Raw genomic sequence first — 14,760 nt, forward strand, 5'->3', positions numbered from 1 at the left:
TGCTATTGATTCCTTCTAGTGTAGTTTTCATTTCAGTTATTGTATTGTTCATCTCTGTTTGTTTGTTCTTTAATTCTTCTAGGTCTTTGTTAAACATTTCTTGCATCTTCTCGATCTTTGCCTCCATTCTTTTTACGAGGTCCTGGATCATCTTCACTATCATTATTCTGAATTCTTTTTCTGAAAGGTTGCCTATCTCCACTTCATTTAGTTGTTTTTCTGGGGTTTTATCTTGTTCCTTCATCTGGTACATAGCCCCCTGCCTTTTCATCTTGTCTTTGTTTCTGTGAATGTGGTTTTTGTTCTATGGGCTGCAGGACTGTAGTTCTTCTTGCTTCTGCTGTCTGCCTTATGGTGGATGAGGCTATCTAAGAGGCTTGAGCAAGCTTCCTGATGGGAGGGACTGGTGGTGGGTAGAGCTGGCTGTTGCTCTGGTGGGCAGAGCTCAGTAAAACTTTAATCTGCTTGTCTGCTGATGGGTGGGGCTGAGTTCCCTCCGTGATGGTTGTTTGGCCTGAGGCGACCCAGCACTGGAGGCTACAGGCTCTTTGGTGGGGCAAATGGCAGACTCTGGGAGGGCTCACGCCAAGGAGTACTTCCCAGAACTTCTGCTTCCAGTGTCCTTGCCCTCACGGTGAGCCACACCACACCCCACCTCTGCAGGAAACCCTCCAACACTAGCAGGTAGGTCTGGTTCAGTCTCCTATGGGGTCACTGCTCCTTCCCCTGGGTCCCGATGTGCACACTACTTTGTGTGTGCCCTCCAAGAGTGGAGTCTCTGTTGCCCCCAGTCCTGTCAAAGTCCTGCAGTCAAATCCCACTGGCCTTCAAAGTCTGATTCTCTATGAATTCCCCCTCCCGTTGCCGGACCCCCAGGTTGGGAAGCCTGACGTAGGGCTCAGAACCTTCACTCCAGCGGGGAGGCTTCTGTGGTATAAGTGTTCTCCAGTTTGTGAATGACCCACCCATCAGTTATGGTATTTGATTTTATTGTGATTGCGCCCCTCTTACCGTCTCATTGTGGTTTCTCTTTTGTCTTTGGATGTGGGGTATCTTTTTTGGTGAGTTCCAGTGTCTTCCTGTCGATGATTGTTCAGCAGTTAGTTGTGATTTTGATGCTCTCACAAGAGGGGGTGAGCGCACATCCTTCTATTCTGCCATCTTGAACCAATCTCTCAACTGCATTTCTAAACACTTTAATTCCTGGCTGTGCCTCCCTGGGAGGATCCTGAGCAAACCCAGGTCCTGTCCACATGGATGTAGCCCCAGGTTGTCCTGAAGCCCAAATCCCATCAAGTCCTATGGAGACTGAACTCCTGTTGCAACGACGCTGGCCCTTCGAGCCCCAAAGCAGAGGACCTGGCGGTGCTTGAGGAGACAAAACTCTCAAGTTTCTGTTAAAGGAGAATTTGTTCATAAATTTTTAAAGTTGGATGAGATGGACGTGTTATACATGTAAAAAAAGTTAGATTTACTTTTAATTACCAACATTTACAATATATAGGAAATTATATCCCTTGTAATTATTTACATTTATGAGGAAAAACTTTTAAGCTCAACCTAAAAATATCTGAAGAGGTTCATTACTTTTCAGTCTTTCTGAAATTATTCAAGCACAAACGTTTGAATATACTGTTCCAAAAAGCACCTCACTCTTCTTCCAATCTACAAAATAAGTAATTCTTCTAGACTTTCATCTTACCCCATTTTCCTAGTCACCTGAAAAACAGTTATTATTCCTTTTACTCTTCTATATAACACTTCTTCTTAGTTGAAAAATTGTGTTGATTCTCTTTCTAATGTCTATTTCTCCCCTCTCCTCTGTTCCATTCTCACTGCCCTCGTTCCAATCTTTATTATCTCACCTGAGTCCTATTTCAGTTCTCTAACTTTGCTTGCCACTCTGCAAACCATATCACACACACTGTTGCCAGATTATTCTTCCTGAAGTTCTGTCTGCCCTGGCCAGCAATACATCCACCAACCCACTAACTGATAGAGTTGACCTGTGAAGAATCTTAGACACTTGCTATTTGTTCCCAACCTGCTCCAATGCCTATCCTGTTCTATCTCCCCATTAAGATCCTGCTTCTGCCCTTCAGCCATGATCTGTGCATAAGAATCCCTCAAATTTATTCCTAGGGCCCTCTGGCTTCACACTATTTCAGCCAGGATACTCCATTAGAAGAAGAGCTCCCCCGTCAGAATAGCCCACAGACCCCATCCAAGTCCACTCAAATCACTCCACAAGGGTTGAAGGGACAAAGCAGAAAACAAAACTCACATAAGTTCAGCTATGATCTGGTACTTCAGTGCCTTTCAGTAGCAATCCATTGTCAAACAAGTCAAATACAAAGTCTTCTCTATGTAGGCCAAGGTCTAAAGCAAAATAGCCCTAATCTGCCTTTACAGCTTAATTTCCCACTACTTCCCAACATGTCTTCGATGATTCTAAAAAAACAGAACTACTAATATACTTCATTTTTTCTTTCTCTATATCTTTGTAAAGTTCTTTCTATATAGAATCCCCTGCCTTCTTACCATGACTCCAACTTTAATTTCTACTTTTACCCATTCATTTAGAATCAGATCACATATTACCTTCACTTTAAGTGGTTTTTGTAACCCCCTAAAGGGAATAATAGCTCTCTCCTTAAAAACCTAATAGTACTACTACTATACTATATACTATATAAATACATGTTTTATATATTAAATATAACATATTTAATATACATTAATAAGTACAAATATGATATAAATATATAATACGTATTTTATAGACTATATATTTTATACAGTATATTTATATATATATATATTATATGTATACACACACACACATCATATACTCATTCTCTGCCTGTGTTTTTGTTTTAAACTCTCCACTATGCTGTGGGCAACCTGTAGGAAGGGACTACGCCAGACTCATCCTTGTGTCCTCCACAGCACATAGTATTTATTCAATAAATATTTGTTTGAATTATTAAGTATATATCAATCACTGAATTTTGAGTAAATGCCCAAGGTTCCTGGTTCATGAGCTTCCAAACATAATTCTTATTTATAAAAAAACCTTCATTAAAGAGGGCTTCCAAAGCATATTCATATACATAAGATAATACAGAATTTAAGGATAATTAAATATATCAATAGTAAAATAAAGGTAAGAGCCTTAATATATTTAGGAAGAAAATATACAGTAGGAAAAAATTAGTTAGGTATTAGAATAATTACCAATAATTAGTTAGGTATCAGAAAATTTCAATTCTTTTACATAGAGTGTACAGGCTAAAGGTTAAAAGCTAATGACCAAAGCCTAAATAACAGTTTGTGAATTAGTGAACAAAGACCCTGTTCACACATAGGAAAAAGAGTGTTCTGAAGTTAGACCCTACAGTTCATTATAAGAGCATTTGTAAAGTGTGACTAAAAAGCAAAGTACACTGTAATTTGTGGTAAATTACTCAATGGGAGAGACTGTGTTTTATTCATCTTTGTACCCATATAGTGCCCGATGAATTAAAATCAAAAGACACTTGTTAAAATCAACATAGACGTTTAAATGACTGTTGTCCCATTTAAAATAAGCCACCCTGCAAGACTGACGCACTATAATAATAATTTCCTTCCATCAAAGAGCTTGCAATTGTTCCCCACTATCTATGGCAGGAAGTTAAAACTCTTTAGCCTGGGATTCCAGTGCCCTCACAATTTTCTTTCCTTTTCTAAAAATCTTATTTCCCACTTCTTTCTTTCAGGCATCTTATTTGTCAGTCAAATTGAACTTCCTGATTTCACACTTGCTTGCCTCTGTATCTCTCTGTTCATCTGGCAATTTCTTATGTCATTTATCATTTTCTTCCTTGCTTTGTATCTTATACATAGCTTGTTTTCCTTATTATATTGTAAGTTCCTCATATCAGAGACTAGGTCCTATATGTCTTTAACTATATTTTATTACCTAGCACAGGGCCTGGCACAGGGTAGGCACACACAAAAAAATCTGTTGAAGGAATTACTGAATAATACCAGTAGAGCTCAAACCCAGAAACTACTTTTTGACAAGGCATAAGAGAAAAATGCTTTGTTAATTTATGGCAGAGTTCTTAAATATAAGCAGGCATTAAAAATACAGGGGAAACTTGTTAAATATGCAGATTCTTGGTGTTAGTTGTTACCAGGGAACTTAATACCAAGGGGCAACCGTAACTATCTAATAAGGAATGAAGTCCTGAACCACTGCTGAGAATGAAAAGGGCAAAAAAGAAGAAAAGGATAAAGAGGATAACAGGCACACTCTTGGCAGTGGGAGTCATCATCAAACTCTTCTTTTGTAGTAAAGTCATTATTGGCTGTTTTTCCTTGCATCTGATCTTTGACATTTTTTTTAAATACCTGGTTTTTTGTTTTGTTTTGTTTTTTATAAATTTATTTATTTATTTTTGGCTGTGTTGGGTCTTTGTTGCTGCGCACAGGCTTTCTCTAGTTGCGGCGAGCGGGGGCTACTCTTCGTTGCGGTGCATGGGCTTCTCACTGCGGTGGCTTCTCTTGTTGCAGAGCACGGGCTCTAGGTGTGCGGGCTTCAGTAGTTGTGGCGCACAGGCTCAGTAGTTGTGGCTCGCGGGCTCTAGAGTGCAGGCTCAGTAGTTGTGGCGCACGGGCTTAGTTGATCCGCAGCATGTGGGATCTTCCCAGACCAGGGATCGAACCCGTGTCCCCTGCATTGGCAGGTGGATTCTCAACCACTGCGCCACCAGGGAAGTCCTGGTCTTTGACTTTTTAAATCAGGATGACAATATCTGTTTAAGACCCATTCACTTAAATGTACATAGAGAAGCAATGCTTATTTTTCTCAGAATACTTTTCAGATATGTACTGCATTTCAAAATGCACAATATATAGGTAAACCATAGAAACTTTTTATCCAATAAAGCTCTTTGAAAAGAATGTTACTATTTGTTCGGTACTGGAAGATCAGCTCTGGTTATAAAGCAGTAAGGCACTGAGAGAACTAACCTGTTCTCTTTAGATTATTTCAGAGGATATGAATTACAGGAAGCAAGACTTCAAGTGGTTAAGAAGAAAAGAGTTTTGCCTTTCAGAAGTTTACAAAATGCCAGTATTCTAAACTTCATACACTGAACTCCTTAGGATAGTCTGATATAGTACACGCTATCTGTCACTTCTCTATCCATTTGGCAAAGACTACATAGAGACAAATGTTACAGAGGCTCAAAAATGGAGACTTCTGGAAAAATGACCAAAGCTAGAAATAAAGTTGTACTAATTAGAAAACAAATAATTAAATGGCCAAACCCGAATGTTGTGTGATGCTGAAAAGAGATAGATTTCTAAAGCATACCATCTGTTTTACAGTTTTTATTTTGCTGTACTGCAAATCTACTCAGTAGTTTTGCAATGATCTAGCTGCTAACTCATTTGCACAATTACTTTAGGCCAGAAATACTTATTGCACAGAATCATTTGAGAGTTCAACACATTCACAGAAGAGGGCAGATATAAACCATTTTTGAGTGAAGACAATTTCTTTAGTCCTTAAAGAAAAAAAAAGTTATGCAAAAAAAAATGATTAGAAATTGCCAAAAGAAAGTCAGAATGCTATCACTATAAATTTATGGTATCTAAACCTATCTAGGCCTTCAGGGTCACCATCAACCCCTCTGTTGGCCATTCTAATGAAAACTCATTCTCATCTTGACCCCTTGGCAGCATTTACCTGGGAGCTGACTGCTCCTGCTTTCTCAAACACTTTTCTCACTTAACTTCCTTGGTACCACCCTCCTGACTTTCCTTCTTCCTCATCAGCTATTCCTTTTCAGCCTCCACTGCTAGCTTCTCCTCTTCTAAATGTTGTAGTGTTTAAGGCAGGGTGCTGAGGCCTCTTGTCCTTTCTATCTGTATTTTCTTCCTAACTTATCTCTTCAGCCCAATGGCTTTACATGGCATCTATATACTCAGGATTCACAGATTTATATCTCCAGCTCATTCTTCTCGAGTTCCAGGCTCATACATTCAATGATCTATTTGAAATCTCCACTTGAATGCTACATAGGCATCTCAAATTTAGCATGTCTCATATGGAACTCTTGACTCACCACTCTTCCCTCAGAAAAAAAAAATCTATTTCTCCTACAGTCTTCCACATCTCAGTAAATGGCACTACCATCCAACCAGTTGTTAAAGCAAAATCTAAAAATCATCCTGATTCCTCCCTTATCCTTATCCCTTATCTGATCCACCACCAAGCCCTATCAAATATACCTAAAAAATATATTACATTTATTTCTCTTCAACTCTATTGCTACCACCCTGTCCAAGCCACCATCATCTCTCAACATTACTACTGCATTATAAGCATATCATGTATCTGCAGTACCTAACACAGTGTCTAGCAAGTCATAGATGTAAAATAACTTTCTGCATAGACAAATATTACTTAGCAATATTCCTATGTCTCTAAGAGAATCTCCAATTTCCATTCTCAGACATTTTCTGACATACGTACAGACATTCATTTACTGAATCATCTACTCATTCAGCAATTATTTATTATTGTATTAATTGGTATTAGGTTTAACTGCATATTTCACAGTATCTCAAAGATGACAGACGTTTGTTTCCTGCTCATATAAAAACATCTGGAGGTAGGCAGTCAAGGGCTGGCATAGCTGCTCTATATGCTAAGAGCCCTGGTTCCTTGCATCTTGTTGCTCTGCTATTCTGTTTATAAATTCCACTTTATGATCTAATATGGCTACTTAAACCCCACCCATCACAGCTGCATTTCAGTCAGTAGGGAAGAAGATGGATGAGAGGAAGGCCATACCCCCTCCATTTAAGGACACTTGCCAGAAATTGCTCCTACCTCCACTTAGATCTCATTGACCAGCACCATAACTAGCAACGATGGGGAAGAACTAGCAAAGAAGACTAGATAGCAATGTTACCAGCTAAAAGTCAGGATCTTCATTTCCACAGAAGAAAGAGAAAATAAATACTGAGAGGTAGTAGCATCCTCTTCCAAAGTTCCTGTTGTGACCAGGTAATGTTCTGGGTACAGGCATACAAAGATCAGTAAGACATAGGGTCACTGCTCAAGGCATTAGTCCAATGGGGGAAAGCAATATGTAAATGAATAATTACTCAAGATTTCAAGCCAGGCAACAGACACTGTTAGAAGACCTTGGCTTTTCTGAATCCCTGAAGATCCCTTGCATCCAAAGAGTTGAAAGAGAAGTAGATGGTTCCAGTGCTTTACATCACTGAACTATACAGACTGCTTCAATATTCCACAGCTTTAATAATGGACATTTCTCAGTTCTATTTTACTGGATTTGATACAAAAGAAAAGTTCATTTAAACCTCTATAAACATATATAAACAACTGTGGTAGTAATTTTAACAGTTTGAAAATACCCATTTCAGAAATGTGGCGACACTCAATAATTTTTTAACTTGTCAAAAGATGAAACTAAATGACTGTTTTAAGAAGACTATGTATAAACTACAAGGCCAGATGAGAAGAAATAAGCAATGACAGCATGCCAAAAAGAAAAAAAAGAAGTAATACTGTAACTTACTGTTAACCACTGGTTATCTAGTAGTTCCTTAGCTGTGATTCTATGAGCAGGATCTACTTTCATAAGTTGTTTCAAAACACTTTTAGCTGCAAATAAGGGAAAAATCCTGAAAGTCTTATTTATCTCAACTATAATTAGTACCACACATTTTCCAGTTTATTTAGGATTAGGTCTGTATGATCTGAAGGAAACTTGTCAGTTATAAAATAAATATCATCAGTACAAATGGCTAATATTAAATAAAGTTTAAGGCCTAAAGTGAGGTTTTATTGCCTGGATTACCTGGTTTATGGTCTATAGTAAAAATTAGCTAGATGATCAGCAAATTTCCTCTTCAATTTTTATTATGCATTTTGTGTTTTTGCTGAAAGTTTCAACTATAACAAGCACAGTGAAGATATCACTATTACCACAAGTAAATAGTGTATTTCTACAAGTAAATTTAATGACTAACCAGAGATCTAAAGTATCTGAATTACTGGCCGCCTTTCTTACATTATGTATACTTGCTTTAGTAAATAATAACAAATCTATACTTACCAGAATCACTTATGGAATCCCAGACTGAATCTTTAAAATGTAGCTCTCCCTTTCTTATTAACTCAAAAAGCTTCTCTTCTGAGCTTGCCATAAAGGGTGCTTCTCCACATAATCTACAACAAAGACAGTCATTTTGTTAAGATTTTTTAAAAAATAATCAGAATAAGCCTATTAAAAATTAAGTTTCCACAGGACTTGGAAGTAGTGGTGCTTCATATTTAAGTAAAGGAGAGAAAGAGGTGGGAACTTCTCTGGATGTAGAAATGGAAGCGAAGGGCTTTTGCAAGATCTGTGCTAGGCTCTTGTATACATTGGAACTTCCACATCTGCAAATGACCCAAAGCTCTTCCAGGTGGGGAAACACTGAAGGGTTAAAATACAGAAAGGTGTGTGAGTTTAAGTGCACAGTAATAGTGGTGGATAATAGAGGAGACACACTTCAATGAGAGCAAAGGTAAGGTAATACCTTAAGGTACATAATTCACATTGGACTTACAGAAAGATATACAGAGTTATCAGAGTCTAACGGGAGTTATCAGACTCTAATGACCATGTAAGAGTTTTATCCGTGGTAAAATGCTACACGAATGTTAGTGATAGTAAGAATAACCCTGGGGTCTACAGGCTCTGAGTCAAAACCAAAAATCCATTAAAATGGCCACAACTCTTCAAAAATGATACATAAAATGAAGAAAATCTGAATGAGGAAAATCAGTCTGGAAGGGTGAAAGCTGAGTATATGTAACGACCAACATCAGTAAAGCCATGTGTATACAGTAAACATGGGCTTATGTGTAAATTCTGTAGTACAGGGACTATTAGTCTTTAGAACCTTTTAAAGGAAGTACTGTGCTATACATTACAAAGAGCACGGCAAGCCTATGCTTCAATAGGTGATCTAGTCCAAAACTACAAGAACATGCTTAAAAGTTGCAAACGTTAGCCATCATCTTTATCATCAACCCCAACATCTGAGGGCAACCCTGTAGACAACAACCAGATTTTCCCAATGACAACCAGAGAGAAGTTGGACCTGGACTCATCACAGAGGCAACTCTAACTCTGTATGTCTACTCTTCAACTCTCAGGATTATACTTTTCCACTTTATTATGGAAACAATAAAACAGCAGAATTCCATTACACTTCCCAAATGCTGGTCTATTATGTACATAAGTATAATGTATAATGATCTCCAGGTCTCTTAACAGATTTTTACTGATTTTTGTTTTTAGTCATATTTTCTTAAAGTTCTTTAAAAATCTTTCCCATGAATATTTTTTGAATACCTCTAAATTTGGTAAATATCTTACATGACAATGATTTTCGGGGTGGGGAGGAGGAGAGCTGTTTTCATCCTAGTAATTTATCAAACTAGGCTGGACAACACAGCTGTTCATTTACCAATAGGTTCTTGTTAAGTGATAAATATTTATTAAATTGTTATGCAAACTCTCATTTTAATACTTTTTATTTCTCCAGCTCATTCTGACCCTCCTCTCTCTGATCTTACTTGCCTTACTACTGTTTAGTTTTAAAATGCAATTAAAAAAAGCCAAAAAAATGGTCTTATGGACAATTACAATCTATTATAGCAAGTACAGGCCAGCAAAAGCCCGGATCATTGAGTCTGCTAACAACCAGTGATATGCACATTCACCAGTTTCTTAGCTGCTCCCGCACTGCCTGACTAGCATGCAACTATATAGCTCAAGGGCTACATTTTTAAAATTCCACTTTTTTCTGTCCTTTACCATTTTACTCACACAAAATATATCTAATGGTTGGTCAATCAGCAGCATATGAAATTTTATGACAGCAATTTTCTGCACATCCAGAAAAGGGAATCCAAGACATGAAAAATGCCTCTTAAAGCCTTCCGATTATTTTGCTTCATATAGGAATCAAAACAGCAAAAGATAGTGCCCATAAAGAGTATTTATGTTAATTTCACCTTGAGAAAGTATGTTATCATTGTCCAATTAAGTAGCAATGAAACAGGGGTAACTGATAAACAAGAAAATAACCCCCCTGGAGAAGGTAATATGTTTGTGCCCTTGTTGAAGGAAATTATCTATAAGACCACTGGGCTCAGGCAGATTAATGAATAGGCACTGATTAGCTAAGTAAGAGTCTACTGTAAAGAAAAAAATATGTCATTATTATGATATGCAGTCACACTCAGAAGCAGAAAAATTACATCTTTAAGTAGGAGAAAAAAATTTAAGGTATGTAATACACTATCACTTCCCTTAACACCAAATTCAAACTAAGAAGGCAGCAAATGCCACATGAATGGTGTAATAATAGTTCACATATATCATGTTTGACTTGTGTTGTCCAGAAAGTCATGAGAGTATAAAACACTAATTTTAAATAGTTGTATTTTTAATTTAAAACTAAGGCTCAGAATTTTAATGATTCTAATCAGCACAGAACAATGATCAAAAACTTTGTGAATACATTTATACTTTATGCAATCTAAGCAGTGATATGTCAGCTATCTGAGTTACAACTACGATCACAACATCCAATTTCTACTGCCCGTGTATTCCATTCCACAGGACTGTGAAAATGTAACTACTGTGATGTCAATATTTAGAAACGATCTGGAAGAGGTAGTGCACAGTGAAATCTTCAATATGACCATAAAACTAATGTTGCATCAACATAAAAATGTTCACATTCACCAACAGGCAGAACAGTGACCACTAACTTTTCAGAACATCTCTTAGACAATTCACTTTAATTCAATTTAACAAACATATATTGAGCACTGACTACAAGTCTACTATTGTACCAGATACCAGGGATGCAAAGATGAATCATATCTCTGTCCTTCATGGAATTTAGAGCAAGAAAAACAAGTACAATACACATAATACAATAATTATATTCCACTATAATCTAGCTTTTAAAAGTGCAATGAGAACACAGAAAAGTGAACTATTTATTCCATCATATTTACACATGTGCAAACTTTCCTGATTAAATATACTTATTATTTTGTTTTTCTTTCAACGTTACTGTTTTACATGCATCTTTGTCTATTGCCTTAAATTCCAAAAAGTATACACATAATGAATGTAGTAACTCTGCTGGGGTAGAGTAGGACTTAGGGAAATAGAAGTCTTTACTGTGTGAGCTGGACACACCCAGGAAAGAGGTTAGTAGAGAAGAAAAAAGAACATCTAGGCAGAATGAACTGCATGAGCAAAGACCCAGAGGCATGCAATACAGGGTGCTTGAGTCATAAGGAGTGGCCTAGAGTGGCCACCAGCACAGGGTAAGTGAATGGGAACACATATGCAGACCAAGATTAGAAAGGCACTCTGGAGCCAGGCTGTGGAAGCTCTGTGTTACGCCATGCGGGAATGCTCTGAGATTTTTCTACAGCAAGGGAGAATTACCAGAGGTTGTTAATCAGGAAAGTACTACAATCAGATTTGTGATTTAGAAAGACAACTCTAACAACTGTGTGAAGGATGAACCCGAGGCAGGAGAACCGACAGAACGACACTGTAATCTTCTAGAAAGGGATCGTAAGGAGAAATGATACAAGTGAAGAGAAATGAAATAATAGGTGAGGACACTTCAAAGGAAAAATACAAGCCATGGGGTTTGACTGAATCTTCAGAGTGAGACAGAAGAGAGAGCAAGAAAGGCCAACGTTTTCAGTAGCATGAAAAGAAGTAGAAACAACAGAATACTCCCTGGACCCTGGGCTGAACCTTTACCTGGTTACTGCCCACTCCTCACACGTGCCCTGTCCATCAGGTGGCTCTAGTGCCAGGTCCCAGGACCTCCCTCTACCTGATGCTCTATATGTGAATCTCTTGAGAAAATACAAAGAAGCTTTTGTTTTGTAGCAAAGGATCAGGGAGGTGCTGAGGCAAGTTTTTCATGTTGCTCAGATCATACAGTGCATTGTAGCATTTATAGATCAATGAAAAGCAAAGCTGAAAGTTATAAATTGATTGTATTAAAAAAATACCTAATGGATGTACCTGACAACTAATAAGACACCTTTTAGAATGACTTTCCAACTGCTTCCTTAGTCTCCTTCTTAAAACTGTATTGTTTAATTTTAATTTAAAATCTATGTAATTCTACTGTTAGGGATCATCCATTCATTTTAAGTTGTACATTTAGCAGGGTACTTACAAAATGTACATTATGACACCTATGCTCCAAATGTCACACTGCTGGCTATAGTCGTGGGCATTGATAACTTCAGGGGCTGCCAAACAAGCAGAAATAAAATAATATTAATAATACAATAAATGACTTTTAAATGCTTAAACACAAAGCATGAAAAATGTGCTGATGTGCTGTAATTTATTCCCCCACAGGGAAAAAGAGAACCAACAGCAGATGTTAAGTGAATAATGTACAGGCCTTAACAATTGATGTCGCTGTATCGTCACCCCTGTTATTTAGCTTCTAATGGAACAATGGCACACACTGTATAGCTAAATGCACAATTCTTCATCTCTTTCAAATTGTTAAGAAATGATTTTGCAAAGATTGTGTAGTTATAGTAGAAGACAACAATATCTCAGTTCTTTGCCAAAAATAGAATTGAAAACATACTTTAAGTAGATACAATTTAAAACAAGCCCAATATGTAGAAATCTGGATTTACAGAGAAACTAAGATAAACAGTTATAAATCACTTCAGTAAAATAACAGTAGTAATAATAACATCATAGCACTCCTATGACAGTATGAATTATCTTCCACATTTTCTAAATGAGAAAACTAAGACAGAGAGCTCCTATAACATAACTTGATCAAAAAGCCAATTAGTCCCAGGATGATGACTAGGATGCAGGCATTCCTGACTCCCCAACTCTGGGCTACTTACAATGTGTCCACAATAGGGTTCCTTTAAACAATCTTCTCAAAGTAGAACTTTTTTTTACTTTGAGGTAGCACATTTTTTAATGATTAGATTTTTTATAATGGCTGGCTTTCTAAAAAGTCACATATGATATTCCAGGAATATGTCTATTATACTTCTACAGCTAGGTAGCACCACACAGGGTCGACTGTAAGTTATATGTGGATTCACCCCTGCGTCGTTCAAGGGTCAACTGCGTGTATTTGAATAGAACTTTAAAATTTCCAAAGTACTTTTGTATAGATGATGTTATTTGTATAAATTATATTAAGAATCATGTGAGACGGGTATGTAGCCATGACTTACTTTGCCAGCGAGGAAATTAAGGTTCAGGTACACATATGAAGTGACTCACCTAAAGCGACACGGTTACACAGCGCCTCCCATGTAAAAGGTGTTTTTACTTTAGAAAACAGTTTCAATCACCCCCCCAACACACACACAGCTTTTATAATTACTAAAAGCAAATGAAATTTCATTTCCTCTGCCTATTGTTAAAGGAACTAAAAAGCAACAACAAAGGAGTTAAAAGGTAAACAGAAGAAAGAGAACAGGCTCAACCATAGATAATTAACAAACTGAATAATTCTTCTCCAAATCACTGAAAATTAGCTAATTAATATTTTCCTTTAAGCAATTACTTGTATTCTTTAACTCTACTTAAACTTTTAAAATATGGAATCATTAAAGCTCAAGTTGCTCTATGGCTGCATGTCTACGACAAGGGCAGATTCCGTGATCCGATTCCCTGACAGATCTCCATGTAGGTGCATCACACAGCAGGGGCCCAGAATTTGGAGCCCTCACTCCTTCTTTCAGAGTCACCTTAATTATCAGGGGTGTTTCTACTTGCACTGTCATCGCAGCTCTCACAGGGAGGCAAAGGCCAGACTGACTGGGCCAAGAAGCCATTTAGGAAGTCAGCAAAGCTCCACAAACCATCTGCCTTCTCTCTTGTTCTCTCACTTGTCTCACAGTGCAGACAACTAATAAGCAGGCATAAAACTCAGGGTGCTTGGATATATCTTCCCCATGTAACTACAGACCAGATGTCTTTTGCCAACAGGAGGATATGAACAGAATCTAAAGTAGCCTCTTCCCAAATAAGATAAAACAATTTAGAAGCTTTATGCATCAAGTAGACAAAAAACCAATGAACTAGGTATACTGCTCAGCCATAAAAATGAATAAACTACTGATATAACAACACGGGTAAGTCTCAAAATCATTACATGGAACAGAAAAAGACAGACACAAAAGAATATATACTTATGATTCAATTTATATAAATTCTAGACAAGCAAAACTAAGCTAAGGTAATGGAAATCATCAGTGGTTGCTGGGGTCTGGGTGAGGAATCGACTGATAGGGACACAAAGGAAATTTCTGGTGTGATGGAAATGTTCTATATATTACTGGGGTGGTAATTGTACAAGTATATGTATTTGTCAAAACTCATTAAACTTTACACTTAAAATCTGTGCATTTTATTATATGTAAATTATGTTTCAATAAAGTATATTTTTAAGAAATCTACTAAAAGTACAAAAAGAATCTATCAAAGCCCTACGCTGGTGAGTGACTTTAATAACTCTCTTAGAAATCAACAGAGGAAGCAATCAAGATTAAATTAACAATATTGGGCTTCCGTGGTGGCGCAGTGGTTGAGAGTCCGCCTGCCGATGCAGGGGACACGGGTTCATGTCCCGGTCCGG

General features: G+C 37.4%; 1 protein-coding gene across 7 annotated transcripts in view; it reads right to left on the reverse strand.

The window, feature by feature from the left end:
- The window catches only part of STK33 (serine/threonine kinase 33), a 176,872-nt gene that overhangs the window by 36,212 nt on the left and 125,900 nt on the right, over window positions 1-14,760 (reverse strand). For all 7 annotated transcript variants that reach the window (XM_028501585.1, XM_028501581.1, XM_024118912.2 and 4 more), the window contains 3 exons: window positions 12,307-12,382; window positions 8,145-8,257; window positions 7,605-7,690 (listed from right to left, as the gene is read on the reverse strand). In XM_028501585.1, coding sequence (XP_028357386.1) covers window positions 7,605-7,690; window positions 8,145-8,257; window positions 12,307-12,382 — 275 coding nt within the window. The remainder of the gene's footprint in view (window positions 1-7,604; window positions 7,691-8,144; window positions 8,258-12,306; window positions 12,383-14,760) is intronic.

This window comes from Physeter macrocephalus, chromosome 16 (genome assembly GCF_002837175.3).
Source record: "Physeter macrocephalus isolate SW-GA chromosome 16, ASM283717v5, whole genome shotgun sequence".
NCBI lineage: Eukaryota > Metazoa > Chordata > Mammalia > Artiodactyla > Physeteridae > Physeter > Physeter macrocephalus.